Raw genomic sequence first — 20,129 nt, 5'->3', positions numbered from 1 at the left:
TGATCTAGGTCATGAACTTCCAACATAATCTTGTTGAATCGAGCTATGTAAGATCGAATGAACTCACCCTCCTTCTATTTGATGGTCTGGAGATAGTCCGAGTGCTTTTGTTATCATCGACTAATGATGAAGTGGGCAATAAAGGCTTGGCTCAGCTGTCAAAAAGAGTGAATAAAAATTGACTTCAGACTGGAGTACCAATGTCGGATCGTCTCCTTTAAAGTGGAGGAGAATACTTGGCACAGGATAGCATCGGAGGCTTCCTGAAGGAGCATGACTACTTGAAAGCTATTGATATGATCGACGAGATCTGTGGTCCCATCATAGCTCTCCAGCTGAGGAACTTTGATGTTTGGTGGGATAGGTTCCTGGAGGATGCTCGCCACGAAAGGCAGTTCAGAATCGAACCTGTCGAATGAGGCTGACGGGTTGCTGCAAATCTGCTGGATCCTTCGATCCATTTTTTAAAGTCTTCTTTCGACTTCTACATCTCTATTAGTATGCATCTCAGAGTGCAGAGGAGATCATTGATCGGAGGTTGAATCATGCTCCGATCAAGGACTCGGAGACCACCATCTCCTTAGTTTTTGGATATGATCCACCACTGGTCACTGGATTTGATTCGTCGGCTGTGAAGCCAGCAGAGGCTGGATCGCTACCTGAATGACAGCTGTTAATTACTGCACCCACTAGAAAAGGTGGTTGAATTACTCCATGGTCACCGCCACGGATTGCTGCACCGATGCAGGAACCTCCACCATCACCGGAGGCATAGGAGCAGAGTGATTTATTTCATTCTGTACCTGTCAGGAGGTGGAGGTGTTGGTTCGCCGAGAGAAAGTCCTGCGTGGAGCCATCTTTGAGAGTTCTAACTTGTCTACTTCTTTCTATAGGACTTGAGATTCGGCCTTTCCTCTATCTATTGCGGCTTGTTTCTAGTTGACGCTGAAAAATCGAGAAGCACAGTGCTGGAGCAACCTACAAAAAAATTCGAGCCGGAGGATTGTACTCCGACGAAGATTCTCAGACACTCAAGTTAGAATGCGCAAACAAAGAAGCAGAGTTTTAGCTCTCTGAGATGAATTACTTATCTGGATCCTCAGGGCTCAAGTATTTATAGAGGAAACGACTGTGTAATCATTTTTGATAGACAAGCTAACCAAATCTAGTGCAGTTATTTGATTGTGATTCTCAAAATCAGATAGTTATATCTGAAAGATTTTCAAGATCAGGCAGTTACGCCCATATAGCATTAACAGCTATGGCCAGATAGTATTGACAGTTATGGCCAGTTAGCGCTTGTCTTTTGGATCTGAGTCCGATCAATCTATTTTTGAGGAGAGAACAGAGAGTGTGGCATGCTGACTAAGGGTTGGATCAAACTTTTTCCATCCAAGAGTTCGGATCAAGAATATATCGATGAAAGATCAAACAGAATAGCCTCCGACCAGCAGTCGGGATAGATACTTGCCGACCAGAGGTCGGGCAAATCACAACAATTAGGCCGCTTGAAAAAAGCTGATATGCACCTGATGCGTCACAATGAGCTTGAATCTTCATACATCACCAATCCATTCTAAATTACTCTTAATATTTCTTAAATCAAATACCTTCTAAATTGATTTCATTGAATGCAAAAATTTTGCCTAAGTACCATGTCGCAGAAGAGAGCTTCAGAGCAACCTCATGGGCGTCCCTGCATGGCTGAATTTGTTATCCGTGAATATAATCTGCTGGGTTGGGTATGTATTGAGAATAGGCGGGCCAAATCTTAATACCGCGTAGGCTTGCGGGTAAAGCGGGCCGGGCGTTCAAGGAAGAACCCGTAACCCATCCATAATACCATAACTACCATGACAAAACGCTTCCGGTTCGTCTTCTTTCCCTGTTTCAGCCTCCCCCGCTTGCGCGCGTCGTTTCCGATAATCCGATCGCTGTGCTCATTCAAAGACACGCGGCACGCCATTCTTCTTCTCTAACCTTTCTTCTCCTTCTCTTCCTCTTTTCTGAGGAAAATGCCAATATTTCCTAGGTTTGATTAACTTGTTATCTCTGTTCCTTCTGACATGCCACGTCGCAGTTGATATCTTTTTTGATCCGAACACAAATGCTTCGATTCTAAAGGCAGGTTTCCCTCTCGAGATCCGGTTCTCACGCAACCTCTTCTTCTCTAATTTCACCGTATTTTTATCCGAAATGCTCCAATTCTAGATTCCTTCCTCCAGATCCGGACCCCATTGGAGCTCTTCTTCATCCCTCTTCTCCTCCTCTTATAAGAATAGATGGTGCCGACTAGTTAGCAGCAGCGAGAGGGAAGGGGTTTGTTGTTTCGAATCGAAACAAGAAAAAAATATGGAGAAGTCTTGTGCGCTGCTGGTCCACTTCGATAAGGGTATGCCGGCGATGGCGAACGAGATCAAGGAGGCCATGGAAAGCAACGACGTCCCGGCGAAGATCGACGCGATGAAGAAGGCCATCATGCTCCTCCTGAACGGCGAGACCCTACCCCAGCTCTTCATCACCATCGTCCGCTACGTGCTCCCCTCGGAGGACCACACCATTCAGAAGCTCCTATTGCTGTACCTGGAGATCATCGACAAGACCGACGCCCGCGGCCGCGTCCTCCCGGAGATGATCCTTATCTGCCAGAACCTCCGCAACAACCTCCAGCACCCAAACGAGTACCTCCGCGGCGTCACCCTCCGCTTCCTCTGCCGCCTCCCCGAGCCGGAGCTCCTCGAGCCGTTGATCCCATCCGTCCTCTCTAACCTGGAGCACCGCCACCCCTTCGTCCGCCGCCACGCCCTCCTTGCCGTCGCTGCCATATACCGTCTCCCCCAGGGCGAGCAGCTCCTCCCTGACGCCCCGGATACCGTGGGGCGCGCCCTCGACTCCGAGCAGGATCTCTCCGCCCGCCGCAACGCCTTCCTGATGCTCTGCCACTGCTCCCAGGACCGCGCCGTCGCCCACCTCCTGGCCCACGTCGACGCCGTCGCCGGCTGGGGCGAGCTCATGCAGATGGTCGCCCTCGACCTCGTCTGCAAGGTCTGCCGCTCCAAACCCGCCGAGAAGGGCCGCTACATTAAGATCATCATCTCCCTCCTCGCCGCCCCCTCCGCCGCCGTCGTCTACGAGTGCGCCGGCGCCCTCGTCTCCCTCTCCTCCGCCCCCACCGCCATCCGCGCCGCCGCCAACACCTACTGCCAGCTCCTCCTCTCTCAGAGCGACAACAATGTCAAGCTCATCATCCTCGACCGCCTCGCCGAGCTCAAGTCCTGCCACCGAGAGACCATGGTCGAGATGATCATGGACGTCCTCCGCGCCCTCGCCAGCCCCAACCTTGACATCCGCCGCAAGACCCTCGACATCGCCCTCGATCTCATCACCCCAAGGAACGTTGACGAGGTCGTCCTCACCCTCAAGAAGGAGGTCGTCAAGACCCAGAGCGCCGAGCATGAGAAGAACGGTGAGTACCGCCAGATGCTCGTCCAGGCCATTCATTCCTGCGCCTTGAAATTCCCAGAGGTCGCCAGCACCGTCGTCCACCTGCTGATGGACTTCTTGGGCGACAGCAACGTTGCCTCTGCGATCGACGTCGTGCTCTTCGTGAGGGAGATCACCGAGACCAACCCGAAGCTCAGGGTGTCCGTAATCACGAGGCTGCTCGACACTTTCTACCAGATTCGGGCTGCCCTCGTCTGCTCGTGTGCTCTCTGGATCATCGGGGAGTACTGTCTCTCCCTCTCCGAAGTAGAGAGTGGGATCGCTACCATCAAGCAATGCCTTGGGGATCTCCCATTCTACACTGCTATAGAGGAGCAGGAGGCAGCCAATTCTTTGAAAAAGCCGCAGCAGATGAACTCTTCGGTCACTGCTGCTTCTAGAAGGCCAGCTGTTCTTGCCGACGGGACCTATGCGACGCAGAGTGCTGCTTCTGAGATTGCTTTCTCAGCCCCCACCTTTGTCCCCGGATCCTTGGCTTCACCTCGGAATCTGAGGTCCCTGATTCTGGCAGGAGACTTCTTCTTAGGGGCAGTCGTGGCATGCACTTTAACGAAACTAGTTTTGAGGTTGGAGGAGGTCCAGCCATCCAAGGCCGAGGTGAACAAAGCATGTGGTGGAGCCCTATTGATAATGGTTTCTATGCTTCAATTAGGGCAGTCTTCAGTTCTTCCCCACCCGATCGATAATGATTCTTATGACAGAATTGTCCTCTGCATAAGGTTACTCTGCAATACTGGTGACAAAGTGAGGAAGATATGGTTACAGTCTTGCCGCCAAAGTTTTGCTAAGATGCTTGCAGATAAGCAGCTCCGGGAGACGGAGGAGATTAAAGCGAAGGCTCAGATATCTCATGCACAACCGGATGATCTTATTGATTTCTACCATTTAAAGAGCAGGAAGGTAAGGAAGTATAGAATTATTCCCTTATTATTATTATTTTTTATATGACATCCTTTAAAACATTAGATCATAAATATCTTGTCATTTGATATTGATGACTATAGATGATATGTAATTGTATGTTTATAATACTCTTTAACATGCCCAAATCACTCAAATTGCAAACTTGCTTACCATTTCATTTTGGATGCCACCATTCATGAAAGTGCGTGTGCTGTACGAGGCTAATTTTAGGGTACAATTGGTTTATATTTTAGCTAAGTGAGCATGCTAATTGATTTTTTAGTGGAGGATTAAACCAGTGGCAGCAGAGAATTTGTCTTTATCAGCTGGGCAATTGCTTGTGATGCTACATGCTAACAGTGCCTTGAAATCAAGGGACCAAAGGCCATGAATAGGATATTGGTGTGGAAGTGAATTAGGAGGAGGAACTTTGTCGTCGATGATCATACCAATGAAAAAGAATGGAGGGGTTCAATGTAAATATTCCAATATTTTGTTGCTTTTTAGCTGCACAGCCAGAGAGAAAGTGAGTTTCAGGATAGGAGTAAAATGTAGGATGAGTGGTAGTAATGTTTGGTTTTTTGTTGTGAGCAGAACATGTTCTTTCCGAGATGGAAAGTTGCTACGCTGCCTATTTGGATGAAGATAATTTTTTGATAACAAAGCAAAGCATAAAATATTGCATTAAAGCATTTCGAAGTAGCCCAGGTTTATGTTTTTAAGAACTATTTCAAGTCTTTTTAGAGTTCTAATATCTACATGGACTTAAGTCCATTTTTCAGTGCAAATGTCAACACCCGATTTGCCGGACCATTAGCTTTTGGAAATGTCCCTACCCAAGTGTAATCCAATCTGTTTCCTATGGCTCTTATCTTGAGTGAGCAATAATGTGCCAGTATCAAGACATCAAATTGTTTTCAACCACTCTCCTGTTGAAGTTGAATCTCCCTCTCAAATAATGTTTTTGGTCTAACAAATTTAAGATACTTCATTACTATCAAGTTTCCATCAGCTCAGCTTGTATCACTAAATTTTGTAGTGAGATGAAGGGATGCAGTCGCAACAGTTTGACCTCCTTTTGATCCAATAAGTAACCAGCACCTGCAATCTTGGATGTTGAGTGGACTGCCCTGTCGAAACTTTTTTTTGTGGAGTGAGGAAGGGAGGTCCCTCTTTCAGGCAGATAAAGTCCATTCTGGCTGAAGCTTTACTGACTTTGCAAAAATTAAAGCAATATCCAATTTATTAGGCTTGCAATTGGACCCAGCCAGATAGGGGCAAGCATAACTAGGACCCATTTTGGTTTTCTTTTATAGACCGGACCCATTGATTAACCTGTCAGGTCATTCCAGATCCATGCAAAATATCTTATATCCATTGGGTCATAATGGTTGGGCCAAGTTTGGCATGACCCAAATTTAATCAGGTACGTTCATGTTTATGTTAGATTAGGTCTAGGCTTGTGCACAATACAAAAGAAAAGAAAAGTACACTATTCTTTTTTTTGTTTAGAAGAAGAACTTAAAAAAGACATTTATGTTATATGTTAAGAACTATGGGTACTAGTGTGGATTGCTACCACCAATGTCATTATCAAGAACATGGTTCAACTATAATTGTGCCTTTAACCTAAAATAAATATCACTAGTACCTAGCCTACAAAGCTAAACATGGTTACAAGGTGAGTCATGGATTTAGAGGTTGTACTGGACCGGGCCTTTTCAGGTCAAGCTGGGTCATCTAATATTTGACCTGGTTAATCTGTAAATTCAGTCAGTATTGTTTAAGGATGCTCTTTTTGTTGCCCTTGGAATTAGCTGTAAAGGTGAAGTTTTGGTAACCAATCATGGTGCAGAGTTCCCTGTAGCTTGGCTGCTGGGATTATTGAGTGATTAGTTGCATTTTTTATTCTATGGTGAGAACACGTGTTATGCCATGATGGAAGTTATATTTCCTGAATTGCTACTAATGTTGTTAATATGTCTAAACTTTCTTGACACTTTGGTGTATATCATGAATGGTTATACTCTTTTTTTTTCTTTAAGAAAAACTATTGATGGTTGAGAACTGAATTGGCTTGTCATACAGGAATTTTGCTCCATGGTTGCCTTTGTTGGGGGTAAATCTGTTAATTTTATGTTAAGAGAATAATTTTAGTTGATGTTTTCATTGCTCAAATTGTTGTAAATCAACTGTTTTGTAAGGCTGTTTCTAATTTTAAATTACCAATGACTTTGTTATCTTCTGTTTTCGGCTTTACAAGAAGGATTAGCACTGCTGTGTGGAATACATGATTTGCTCATTGGCGGTCGCCTGTTTGATGCTATTGAGTCCATAGTCTTTTCTCAGACAACTTGCAATTATAAATGGTTTATTCCTTCAAATATGATCTTGATGACATCCTTTCTTTGTAGGGTATGAGCCAGCTTGAGTTGGAGGATGAGGTTCAAGATGATTTAAAACGAGCAACAGGAGAGTTTACTAAGGATGAGGATGATGCAAATAAACTGAATCGCATTCTTCAACTCACAGGATTTAGTGATCCAGTGTATGCTGAAGCCTACGTGACAGTTCATCATTATGATATTGTCCTTGATGTCACAATTATCAATCGTACAAAGGATACTCTTCAGAACTTGTGTTTGGAACTGGCAACCATGGGAGACCTCAAACTTGTAGAGCGCCCACAGAACTATACACTAGCACCAGAGTCAAGCAAGCAGATCAAGGCCAATATTAAGGTCTCTTCAACAGAAACTGGAGTCGTATTTGGTAACATCGTGTATGAGACTTCAAATGTGCTTGATCGGATGGTGATTGTCCTTAATGACATTCACATTGACATCATGGACTACATTTCTCCTGCTACCTGTGCTGATGTGGCATTTAGAACTATGTGGGCAGAATTTGAGTGGGAAAACAAGGTATTTTTTCCATCCATTGCTTAAGATATGTTTCACAATGTAGTCACCATAGACGCTAATAATGTACATAATTCTAACTGATTCCATGGTGTTACAAATGTTACAGTTAGTTATTCTCCATATGTTTTTTTATTTTTTTTGGTATTTGTCCTATGCTGCACATAGCCTTGACCAAAGTCCAAAGGCAACTAGAACAAGATATGGATATTAATTTGAATATGTGGATTTATATTTGTCTTTTTGTATTTTCTATGTAGGTTTGATCCAACATTATTTTAAGATGGATCCAAACAGAGCTAAACATAGATTGAATAGTCATGTATTGGTATCCATCGGTGGAACAGTTTGTATGCATAAGTTTGGTAGGTCTATTGTAATTCTTTAGTTTACAAGGCTATAATTCTGGTTGAAATCAACAACACTTATGAAGAAAGGGCTTGTGAATATGCTTGTTTAGAAGGCATGATTGTTATTTTGCTTACTTTAGAGCGGGTACATCATATGCTGTATTAGGAAAGCAGCATATGACGTGCATTGCTGACTGTAAACCTATCGTGCTTGTCTTTAAGGAAAGAAGCAAGTGCCAGAGCTAGGTGCACCTTTTTTTTTATCTTCTCATTCTTGATCTAATAGTGCAGCATTCTGGCTTCCTTGATTTTTTTTTTTTTGTTTTTCTTTCATTTATATCTTACCATTTTTTTTATGGCATTCTGGATTTACTTTGTTTATCAAGGGATCATGCATGTCTACTATTTGAATTTATAATGAGTTATCTTTCTCATTCATTCATTTTTAGGTGGCGGTGAACACTACAATTCAGGATGAGAAGGAATTTTTGAATCACATTGTTAAGTCAACAAACATGAAGTGCCTCACCCCACTGTACGTTTCTAATCCTCCAAATTTATTGTTGATCTCTTTCACAAAGATGTTAATAGATTTTATCATTAGCTTAACCACTTCTGGATCCTTTCCTTCTTTATACTCAATCATTGAAATATAAGCTCAATCAAATATCTAATTTCCACTTCAATGGATGTCCTTCAGATCTGCTCTGGATGGGGATTGTGGATTTCTTGCAGCTAATCTGTATGCAAAGAGTGTGTTTGGAGAGGATGCATTGGTGAACGTTAGCATTGAGAAGCAGGCAGAGGGGAAACTGAGTGGCTACATTAGGATAAGGAGCAAGACTCAAGGAATTGCCCTCAGTTTAGGGGACAAGATTACTCTCAAACAGAAGGGAGGCAGTTAATCTGGAATCTTTCCGTTTTGTCAAAGCTAATTTGATTTCCAATTTAAAATTTTGAACTAAATTTTTTCATTTTTATGATTACTTTTTCCGGATTTTCCTCATTCTGGGCACAAATAGTCCTTTCCCGTTTCTTTCCTGGTCTCTTTTGCATTTATGTGGGCATATAGTCTCTTTGCCTGCCTAAATTTGTTCCTTGTTGGCTAGTTGCTTTGTTTTGTTGTCAATAGAAATTGAAATGTAAACACAACCATACATTTGCAATGTTAAGGATCTCCTATCATTGTTTCTTTGACCATGCTTGTGCATGAGACCCTATTTCATGTAAGCAATACGTGTGAAGGTCCTAGAGTAATGCAGTGATGATATGAGATCACATGGCTGTGGATTATGCCTCAGAGTTTCCAAGTTATCTCCACCGAACAGCATAACTTTTGCTTTGTGCGCTTGAAACTGGCAGCATGATTGTGTTGGTTTGGTTATTAACTGCTTTTAACCTTAACGTCTTCTTGATGGTTTTACAAATTCATGATGTTAGAATAGTTTCAGGTACAGCCCTACCATGTGAATTGCAAAATGTTGACCATGGAGACCCAAACCTTTTTTTTTCCCTTCCTTCCTCCCGGTAACGAGAAGGCCCCAAACTTGTACAGCACCTATACTTTTCGTGCTAACCAGTGAATGCTCTCTCCTCTCTCTTTCTCATGCCCGTGTTTTCAGACAAAGCAACTTTTCTTTGAGTCATCTGAAGATGAAGCGACAAGTAGCGAGAATTGGAGCTTTGTGGTTGAAGGCTTGAATCCAAAGTTGCTTATAGGGTATCATGATATGTGCATAATTAGCAATTTAAATATAAAATCTACTAGGCGATGATAAAGCGTGTAATATTGTACGACTTAGAATTTTGAACAACAAAAAGGCTTCAAGAAAACATATTTATGTAAAACAACTAAAAATGATATAGATATGCTGAAAATATAGAAAAGGCAGTGGAAAATGAAAGTATGAGAGATGTTGGAGTTGCCGATCAAATCTATCTTTGCCTGTCTACACTTCTCTTTTTCAACGGGAAGGCGAGTAGTTTAAATTGGAATGGACTTTTCAGGAAAATAAAAAATAAAAAATAAGAATTCCATAAAAAAATTAAATAATATACATCATGTACTACGAAAACCTAAAAGGCAAGGACACCTGAGTTTTCTTAAAGTAATAGCCATAGTCATGGTTAATGTTAGCGCATAGCACGTCAACATGACGAAATATTTAATTCCCCCATCGTCTTTTGTGAGAAATATTACCAATCACAAATTAAAGGATGACCCTTGGGCAAATCTACAATCTATCGTCTTTTATGGGAAATATTATCAGTCACAAAGTAGAGGACGGTGTGGACTTTCTCCAATGGATAGTTGATAGCCGGCTTAAAATCGATTGAGAACTATATCTATTGGTAGACGATGGAAGAGTCAGAAGATGATATACTATTATTGAAGAAGATACACACAATCAAAATCGAGACCGAAGATGATGGGGTTGATAAAAAAAATATAAAATACTGAACTCTGCTCGGCATCATAGAAGAAAAATCTGTAAAACAAATTTTGTTAGAGATGACTTCGACGAAAACCCTCCGATACTTAAATCAGTAAATTAGCTTGAAGAGAAAGAACGGTAAAGTAGATTGCGAAGTAGTGGTGTGCACATCTGGAGAGATTCCGCTTATCTCTATTTATAGAAGGAACAAAATGAATGATAAGAAGATAAATGATCATGTCGATCATGTTCTATCGTACGGTGCCCCATGGGCATCTTTAAATGTTGACGGCGAACATGTCTTCTATTCGGCACGAAGAAGACGATGGACGCTACCGCACGTAGGATATAATAAATAATCCTGTGGACGCATTTAATGAATTTATAGTATCCCATCACGACGCACAACTAGCTGATCAGAATATGACGTGCAAGTGATATGATCTTGACGTTACTTGTCAGGATGACGTGATGGCCATGTTTAATACTTAGCTTAGTCGATAGAGTCCCATATTATCGTAGTCGGCAAAATAAAATTATCGAGATATCCCATCATTAACTGGTATAGTTGGCCGTGTGCCGATTATGAAGGTCTAGTGCCGACTAGAGGTAAGCTGCCCTTAATCGGTTGGATATCCATGATGATAGCCGGCGTCGATCTTGTCGAATGAAACTCGTCAATCTGAATTGGATTGAGTGACAGTAGCTTGATCGATGTAGCTCTTATAGCCGGCTTAGAGTCGAGAAGGCCTGATAGTCGGCCAAACAACGGGATCTACACGAACAAAGGATGACCCTCGGGCAAATATACAAAGTATGCTTTTAAATGTCTATGGAAATTATAAAGCACAATCTCCACGCTTATATTCTTCTCTGAAGCAAGGGAAAAGAATCACAGCAACACCGTGGATTCTCTGTTAAAAGAAACGAGATCAAACAATGGCCGGCCATGCTTTGTTTGGCTCACTTGCAAAGCTTAAGCTTCTTGAAGAAGGAGGCGACTTGGGATTTATGGTATGGCCTGGTGGCAAGACAGGTGGGGAAGTTCTCCGGTTGCTCGATCCACAGCTTATGCCCGATTCCTCCTGCCTCCAGCTTCTCCGACAGGTTCCTTAGCTGCGTTTCCCCCTTCACCTCCAGAGTCACCTAAGCAACACCCAGAAAAAAAAAAAATAATAATAAGTAGAAGAAGAAATGTGGATGCTGTCGGCGTTATTTCTACAAACACTCTCTAGTGCATAAGAATTCTCTGAGGTATTTCGTCGAGCAGACCTTGTGCATGGAGTCGATGTTGGACTCAGAGCAGTAGGCTGCGGTCTCCGGATGGTCGCGGTTGGACCAGATGGCGGCCACGGAGGCGTGGCAGCCCTGGGTCACGACGCTCCCAAGCGGCCACGTGTCGATCAGATCGCGCCGGAGGACCACGTACTGCACAATCACATCGCCCTGCTCTCCGCCGCCGTCGGACGGAGGCGGAGCGGGCTCTCCGGCCGTCGCCGCCACCGCGGTCGAGGTGCTCATCTTCTTGACGAAATTAAGGGTGGAAACCCTAACCGGACGACTGGAATGAGAGCGGCGAGGAAAATAGCTCCGAAGACCGAGACCCGACGGGGTATGGAAGGCCAGGCGAACGGGCAAAGGAAACAATGCTTGCATTTCGGTCCGGGGCTTGCCAATTTGCCACCGTTGGATATCATCAACCACTTGATCATCGGCTTTAGGCCCATTTTCTGCTCATCGCGGAGTCTGACCCTTCATTTGCATGCAGATTGCGGGGGATCATCAAATTGAGTGAGGTTCCCCTCCACTTACAATATGTTTCTCTTCCAATAATAAATGTACACGTGTTGCATAACGGTCATGATTAAATAGATAGGTTTTACATAATGCGATGCACTGCTTTGTATCCTATTTAAAAGCCGTTGATTTAATCACAGCCATCACATTAAATAATATACAGATGACTGCAGTTAGGACATGTTTGGTTGGAGATATTGGATTTTGGAATGGAAATGGAAGTGAGGGATTTTCATTTCAGCTGTTTAGTGGGAAGAAGTTTCACTTCTATTCGAATTTCAAAAAAAAATAAAAATATTTAGATCCCCTAAATTCAATACTAACTCTTTTCTAATGTTCAAATCTAATTTTGATTCTAATTTTAATTTCAATCACAAATCAAACTCATCAGATAATATTGTTATTCTTATTTTTATTCCAATTCGTGTTGCTTTTGATTCCAATTCACCTGTGAAATAAACACACCCTTAGCTGATCGAATCTCTCCTATTCACATCGTTATAGACTCAAACATGGGTCGAGCATCCTGCTTGGCTCGATAGTACCAGCCCGTAATTTGAACAGGTTTGGATTTGGAAATTTATTTGAGGCCTGGCCCAGTCCGACAAATAAATGGAGGTTTAGAAATCTTTAAAGACTTGTTTGGAGAAATTTCTTATTGCTTTTGATTTATAGAGCTATAATGTTGTGTGAGTGGTGTACTTCATGGTCTTTGGCTATTTGCACACAATTATCAATTTTGATTTTTGAATTTGAATTTTTATTAATTACATAAAAATTACTCATGTTTCACTCTGTTTATCTATATGATTTTTTATATAGGATCTTTACTGTTTGAGGAACAAAAAAATAGACGAACCTTTTGAGCGGATTTGGGCAGCCTGTTCATTACTAGGGCCGGGCCTGCGTAGCAAAGATGAGCCTGATGGTTCGATCAGGCCGGGCATAGGTTGAGAAAAATTTTGCTAACATTTTAGCAAGGCACTGCATGAGCCCACTCAGGCCGCCCATTGCTCAGGCCTACATCGGTGTTAGGGTCCATTCCAACTCAAATTTGAATCAAGTCAAATAATAGAAAGTTGATTATTATTGTAAAATGCATATACTAGTGCAAATAGAAGATCAAAGGGCATCAAGGTATTTTTTTTTCCAAAAATGCAATTTTATATGCTAGTCATTCCGGCAAGGTTCACGCTTGTAGCATGTCATAGAGTTCTTAAGTTGACAGATTGATCAATGCAATGTTATAGATTTATAGTATATGATATATTTTTGTTTTATTTATCCGGGTCCAGGCAAATACGTTGTAATGCAATTTTATGTGCCGGTCATTCTGGCATCATTCATGCTTATGGTATGTGAAAGAAGTCTTAACTCACTTTAGAATTATTGGATCATCCAAGAATCAAAAATGATCTTAGATTCCTAGTTTCTTTCTTTTTTTTTTCCTTTTATTTATCAAAGAACTAGAGGGATGTCAATTCTAGTTAATTAGCAATGATTGGCGATAATCTTTTTTGGAGAGAATAATCCAAATGATTTTTACTTTCTTGATCCCAAAGTAATTTTCATTAACTAGTACTATTCTTATGTAAACATCTATTAAATACATTGACTTTTCATTTCAATAAAATATTCACCTATCCTATATATATATATATATATATATATATATATATATATAAGATTTGAAAAAAAGAGGAAGGAGGCAATGCTACCCAAATTTTATTAGGCAATAAGATAGAACATTGTATACGATATATACAAAAAGTTTAAACAAGCTGGAGGGAAGAGAATAGAAATTCAGTCGAAGAGAACAGAAAAAGTCAATTAACTAGCTCAGCCCCAGCACATATAACGACTTATGGACTAAATGGGTGCCTTCTCTTGCATTAGAAGGCTTAGCTACAGCAATGGGTGCGTTAGTATTAGTCACCTGCTGGTGCATCTGGAAGGAATGGAACAAGCGGGTGTTTTGCTTCGAAGCAAAATCGCCCAAATTGTTCGCTGAACAGGCTGCTGTCTTGTTCTTTGAGTGGTCCTCTTCACGTAGCTAGCGAGGGAGCTTCAGTCACCATCTCTACGCCAAGCTCAGCCATTTAAGTGTTCTGACGCGAGGAGTCGGAGAAGGTGTCATTGCCGAGTAAATTTCCTGAAGTACTTTGTCCGGCTGGTGTAAATATAATTTTTTTTTAATCTAAATAATGTTAGTTTGGATTTATTTATTAAATTAATATAAAAACTAAAAATACTATTTGGTATGGTATTTTTTTCAAAAAAAAAAATCATCCCAAATAACGTTTCCTCGAAAAAAAAATGTAATTTCAAATGATGCTTTCTGCCTAATCAGTCCAACCCTTCACAGACAACGTAAAATTCTAACAAAAAAAATAAATAAAAATATCATAATAAATAATATTTTTAAAAGCACTATTTTTAATACCGCTTTTATCGTTATCTTTCTCCTCCATCTTCTCTTTTTCATCGGACGTCAACTCTCCATCCCTCTCCTCCATCCAACGCCCGTCCCTCTTCTCATTCGAAATGCTGCTTTCATTTTATTTTTTTGTGTTTAGATTCTGCGTAGGCTACGAAAGGTTGGACAAAAAATATCATTTAGAATGATATTTATTTTTAAAAAAATATTATTTTAAATAATATTTTTATTTTTTATATTAATTTAATAAATAAATTTAAACGTGCATCATTTAAATAAAAATTTTATATTTATATTATTTAGATAAAATATTCAAATTCCCTTCAGGCCATCTCCTCATCCCTGCCATGCAACTGCTTCAAAGTTGCCACCCATGCAACGCCTCGTAAAGGCATGGGCGGAAAACTCACTCACATAACCATGTATCAGTGTGTCAGTCTTTTACAGACGGTCCACACCTTTCCCCTCATTGTAAATCGCACCCCTGTATAATCTATAACTGAACTTCACCAATAACAATGTGGGAGGCCCACCTCCTTCATTACTTTTCAAAAAAAAAAAAAAAAAAAAACTAGCTCAACGGCAAACAGGTCCAAATGAGAGCAGAACTAACAAAGGGAGTGCGGGGTAACAGCCGAACGAGAGATCAGTAGAACTGAAATGCTATCAGTAAGATTTTCTGTCAGCAACCTAAACCTTGCAGTATAAAGCAGATCACTCAAGAGATTAAGGTCCATGGTAGCAATCACGTCAGTGCAAAAGCAGCCACTGCGAGCACAAAAACAAAATACTGGATAGCTCCAAAGTCATAGGTAAGGCCATTTCAGCTCAGTTCACTGGTAGATACATCTGAAAGGAGCACCAGAAGCATTTAATCTTGGATCAAAGCTTGATGAATCCAGGAAGTTCCTTGTTGCCATAAAGGATAGACCAATCATTTAAACAGTTGTAAAGCACTGAGAGCAGTAGTGGAAACAGAACAACATTTGTTAAGAAAAAGTCTTTGGATTCCTCTCTTTCCAATAGCACCGAAGAATAGTAGTAACTAGCATTAGAGCAGCAGGGTGCTGATCTTTGGGAAAAATTGATTTCATCAAAGAGGAGCACAAGGACATAAATTTTTCCTACGAGTGATTAGTTCCCAACCTACAACAAAGAGCACCCCAAATATGCAGAGTAAAGAAGCAAGAGGAAAATAGATTATCTACTGATTCAAAAGAACACACAGAGAGAGTACACCCTCCCAAGCATCTATTGCATTTTTTCTTAAGCTCTTGTTTGGTATTCAACTCATTGCACAGAGAAAGCCAAATGGAAGTTTTGATTTTAAGAGTTACTAATGCTTTCTAAATCACCTTGGCAGGACTCCAATTGATACCTCCCCAGATCAAGAATTTGTATAAATGGGCAGTAGAGAAGATACCAGACTGCCAGTGTTATCATATGTCTAATCTCTTAAGTTTGTTCATGAAAATCCCTATTGTGCAATCAAACATTTCATTATTGATATGATTTATTTTCTCCTTTCTTCTGATAAATGCTATTGAGATCATAGATCTGTTTATTTCCACATAATTATTTATGGAGTGTTCATGTTAGAGTACTCGTTATGACATAGAACATCCATCTCATGAAGTATGAGTACAGTTTTCAAGTATTCCAAGCAACTACAATTATTTGCCTTGTAGTGTGTTGAAGTAAACTAATATTTCTGTCCCTTACACAGGTGAACATCCGTGGCTACACGCTAAAAGATTCCAGAGGGACAAGGATGACAGTCTAATTAGCTTTTAATACATTGGCTGCAGAATAGTCGGTCTGACTTGATACGAAGTAACCGATGGCATGATTCAAAAAAGAAAAAGATAGAACCTAAAAGGAACCCCCATGGCTGAAGGATGACTCGAGAAACAGGAAACCAAGCTGGAAACAAACAGAGAAACCGGTCAAAACATATTGAAAAGCATCGAAAACATCTGGAAAACACATTTTTAAAAAAAAAAAGAAAAAAAAAAAAAAAAAAAAAAAAAAGAGAAAAAAGGAGAAAAGAAACTTCTGGTAAACACTTGAAAAGCAGCTGTGATCCATTAAGATGCAAGTTCTTCTAATTGTCCTTTGTTTCTTCACCCTCAATCGGTTAACCAAGCTATTGGCGTAATCTTCCATGCAAAAGGGGTCTCATCCATCTTAAACAAGTTTCACACTCCACATTTTAGGTTATACTACTAATCAACTCATAGCTAGGTTTCCATGCTTGATGGTATGAAGGCTAATTGGTTTATAAGAGAATTAATGTTCAAATGTGCAAGTGGGTGCAGATGGATTCAAAAGGTTTCTACAGGATGGTGGAGGGTACTGGTGCAGTAGGCAGGCCATTGTGCAGGTTGTCGTCGGTCCAATTTTTAAACATATAATAGATAAGGTAATTAATTCATGTCATATATTTTGAATCATCAGATTATTTATTCTTCATCTTTTTATTCATATGAAGATAAGACACCACTTCATCATGCATTAACTACTGATAACTCCACACACATTTAAATTTATCTAAAAAAATTACTGGTGACAGAAATCAGGTGATTCTTCTAGCTAAAAATTTCTGAGAGCCAAGCAATTATCTATTAAGCAAGCATGTTAAGCTCTGATCTTATCTCCATCCCTCACCAACTCGTAGAGCTGCCATGTTCTTCCTGTGGTGCAAGCAGGTATGAGCATGATTTGTTGCATCTGCGTCTATTCATACATTTCTCAGTCCAAGTCCCGAAGAAGGTGCGTGCAGGTGGGAGTACACGTGCCCGACAGTGTGAGCAGTGAAACGACAAACTAGATTAGAAGAAGTGGGGAGGACATCAATGTGGATTGGACGTAAGAAGCATGCGTGCCCACTCCAAACTCCTCCCCTGGACCATCCATCCCATTAGCATACAATAGATTCATCATCGGGAATCACACCTAGAAACTGTTCCCCACCGCAAAAAAGAGGGAAAAAAGATCAACGGGTACAACCATATATTCATGAACAGCTTGGGGTAGGACACTAACATCATTTCATTAGAGAATTAACCAATCATCCAAGCTCAACTGACATGTCAATGTCCAACTTTAAACAAGGTAAGTCCAAACAGCTTTTGGAATGTCAAAAAGGAAATAAGATCTTCTCTAATTCATGTTATAAATTGGACAGACCAAGTCAATCGCCCGTTGCCTGCGCGTGATATTAGCAACGTGTGATTGAACAGGGCGAGACATATAATGGAAGTGGCATTGCCTATTATACTTGTCTTCCACGATCATCCAGTTCTAATCAATGCATGAATTATGGGGTGTATGAATGAAAATTTTCGTCTAGTTTAAGTAGCTTCATAGCCTGTCCTCTCCCCCTAGCTATTTCTCCTCTCCTCTTCCTTTAATTTCTCCCCCTCTGCCGGTGAGGTTCCCTCCCTTCTTTGTAATCATTTCATTATCTTGATGAACTGGTGGTGCATTAGCACTGTTTTACGTACAGACACAGGTACAGATACAGAAGCTCAATATCTGAGCTTGAACATTTCTTCCTGATTTACCTTAGGCTCTTCTAGCCAAATTTACACACACCCTTTTCTTTTGCTCATGTCAAGACTATACATAATCCAAGCTAAGCTTGGCACAGTCTTTTTGCAGCTCCAATCTCTTGAGAAATTATTGCCTATACTTCATGCACTATATGGTCATGCATGCAACCAATAACAGCCATTGGTTCTTGTAGGCTTTATTCATCAAGCATGTCTCTCGGTGTATCATTACATGAACCAACAGTCGTGATTGGCCGCGGACATGGCTGCATTAGTGCATGCAGTGTAAGCAATAATTTCTCTATTCTCCTACATCTCAACTCTCGCTCATCAATAAAGATTTAACAAGTCAGCAGAGGAATCAGCTAGTTGCTGTTAGGACACTGTTAGCAGATCAGAAGACCACACAGCTGAGCCCTGCTCTCCAACAACTCTCAAAGAAGCCAGAACTTCGAAAGTTGAGAAGAGAGTTATAACGGTATAGCACATCAAGAAGAGCATTGATTGATCCATGGCAGAAGTCTTGCACAGAGATTATGGAGAATCTGACAATAGACTGAAACATACACTACAAATTAAGCTTACTTTTATATTCACATGTGTTGAAGTCTAGGTGATTTTTTATCCAGCTTCAGATGCCTCTCTTTTTGATGAATTATGTCATTGTTATCTCTCTCCAGTGTCGGCTTTGCGCCATACAGGTTTTCCTCATTTCCTGTCACTGAAAGGGTCCTAGGTCGGCAGAAGCCCTATCTGCCACATAATTCAGCACTCAGTACAATGTGATACTTAATTTCTAGCTTAAAACATAGGCATCTAGATATATTGTTGTTAAACATAATTGGTGACTGATCTGCTATTACTTGGAAAGATGACTACCACATGGAAGTGTCCATCTTGGACATGTAATAGGTCCTTCTCATGAAGTTTGATAATCTGCATTAATTTGGAAGTATGACATACGTATCTGCCTTCATATAACGGGATCGATGGTTTTTGCTTTTGTTTTAAAAAAAAAAAAAAAAAAAAAGATCACTTCCCATGATCAATGTCGTCAGATGGGAGACAGATTAAGGATCAAAGGACAGGTCATCATATCTAAGAACAGCCAAACCTGCATCTTCTATCATGCAAAAAGAACAAAAGATCGAAATACCTAAGATGGAAGTGACGAATAAATGCAGCAAGACTGCTTGCTTATGGGAATTGATCTTGGACGAAGGCGAATGACAAACTAGGATACATAGATGAAACCAAAATTAGTACAGAATGTTTTTTTTAATGAAAAGAGAAGTTAGTTTTAATGATGATGTTTATATTTGTGTATCCTACTGATGCTAATGGAATATGTAATAACCTTTCATCCTTAGATCTTATCAGAATCTGATAATAAATTAACATGGTAGCTTGAAAATTCTATTCATTGCTTTGTTCAGACAAAAGACCATTTCCATCATTCTCTACTTGTAATAGCCGATTGAAGGTCATCATGCTTGTTTTCCCCTCGGTAAAGTTTTCTGTCCCTTTTGCTTCCAAAAATAAAAAATAAAAAAGGGTTTCCTGCCCCTTACCTTAGATCTGATCCCTTCTGTTTATGCTCTGTCCAAATGGACTTCTTCGACTGCATCTAAACAAAACCCAGCCATAGAAAATAACAACAATTAGAAAATATCCTATCATGTGCATTCACTGTATCTCGAACGAAGAGAGGGCCTTGGATTCTTCAATGGGAACTGAGGGGCACTTTTCACACCCATCTACCATTCACATGCACTGCCAATGAACAGACAAAAGAAACCAAATAACAATTAAAGGCGCGGTTCTGGTGTCTGTCCAAAGTTACGAAGTCTCGGGCAGCATAGTGCAGTGAATTACCAACCCTTTCTTCATGATAAAGAAAGGATAGTGCAGTGTACCAACCCTTTCAACTCTTCAAAGTTTTATCCAACAGATCCGCATGGGAGACCATTAAATTAACCGGACCTATTTCTAGGTAGCGTAAACAATCAAAAGATGAGAGCAATCACATGGTTGTAATTTTGAAGGCAAGCTAAACCACGATCTTTCGATTACATGTTAATATATTTTATAGTACGGTTGGAGGTCTCACCAAGTCTTCACTGGAGAAATCAGATGCACGTCTTACCAAGCTAGTTTATGAAAGGGGCTTGACATCAAGAAGCAAGAAAGTCCAGTCTGAAGGGTGGACACATTCACATCCCAATAGA

The 20,129-nt window shown here is 40.7% G+C and overlaps 2 protein-coding genes across 2 annotated transcripts; one reads left to right on the top strand and one right to left on the bottom strand.

The window, feature by feature from the left end:
• Positions 1–2,161: 2,161 nt before the first annotated feature.
• Positions 2,162–8,875, top strand: LOC105039306 (coatomer subunit beta-1). The gene is made up of 4 exons (XM_010915414.4): positions 2,162–4,404; positions 6,822–7,331; positions 8,128–8,213; positions 8,379–8,875. Exons 1-4 carry the CDS (start codon positions 2,353–2,355, stop codon positions 8,581–8,583), a joined length of 2,853 nt encoding a protein of 950 aa, XP_010913716.1. The 5' UTR covers positions 2,162–2,352; the 3' UTR covers positions 8,584–8,875.
• A 2,029-nt stretch (positions 8,876–10,904) lies between these two features.
• LOC105039305 (uncharacterized) lies at positions 10,905–11,861 on the bottom strand. Its single transcript, XM_010915413.4, has 2 exons — positions 11,386–11,861; positions 10,905–11,259 (listed from the first exon to the last, which is right to left on the bottom strand). The coding sequence occupies exons 1-2, from the start codon at positions 11,767–11,769 to the stop codon at positions 11,077–11,079; spliced, it is 567 nt and encodes a 188-aa protein (XP_010913715.1). The 5' UTR covers positions 11,770–11,861; the 3' UTR covers positions 10,905–11,076.
• Positions 11,862–20,129: the final 8,268 nt, after the last annotated feature.

Source organism: Elaeis guineensis, chromosome 1 (genome assembly GCF_000442705.2).
Source record: "Elaeis guineensis isolate ETL-2024a chromosome 1, EG11, whole genome shotgun sequence".
Taxonomy (NCBI): Eukaryota; Viridiplantae; Streptophyta; class Magnoliopsida; order Arecales; family Arecaceae; genus Elaeis; species Elaeis guineensis.
This window is presented reverse-complemented; position numbering and strand designations above follow the sequence as displayed.

What these genes read in the sequence shown, in the direction of transcription:
- LOC105039306 (XM_010915414.4), top strand. Translation starts at nt 2,353, where the DNA reads ATGGAGAAGTCTTGTGCGCTGCTGGTCCACTTCGATAAGGGTATGCCG. An exon ending in AATTTGAGTGGGAAAACAAG is followed by an intron (nt 7,332 to 8,127) that starts GTATTTTTTCCA and finishes ATTCATTTTTAG; the next exon opens with GTGGCGGTGAACACTACAAT. An exon ending in ATGAAGTGCCTCACCCCACT is followed by an intron (nt 8,214 to 8,378) that starts GTACGTTTCTAA and finishes GATGTCCTTCAG; the next exon opens with ATCTGCTCTGGATGGGGATT.
- LOC105039305 (XM_010915413.4), bottom strand. Translation starts at nt 11,769, where the DNA reads ATGCAAGCATTGTTTCCTTTGCCCGTTCGCCTGGCCTTCCATACCCCG. An exon ending in ACATCGACTCCATGCACAAG is followed by an intron (nt 11,260 to 11,385) that starts GTCTGCTCGACG and finishes GGTGTTGCTTAG; the next exon opens with GTGACTCTGGAGGTGAAGGG.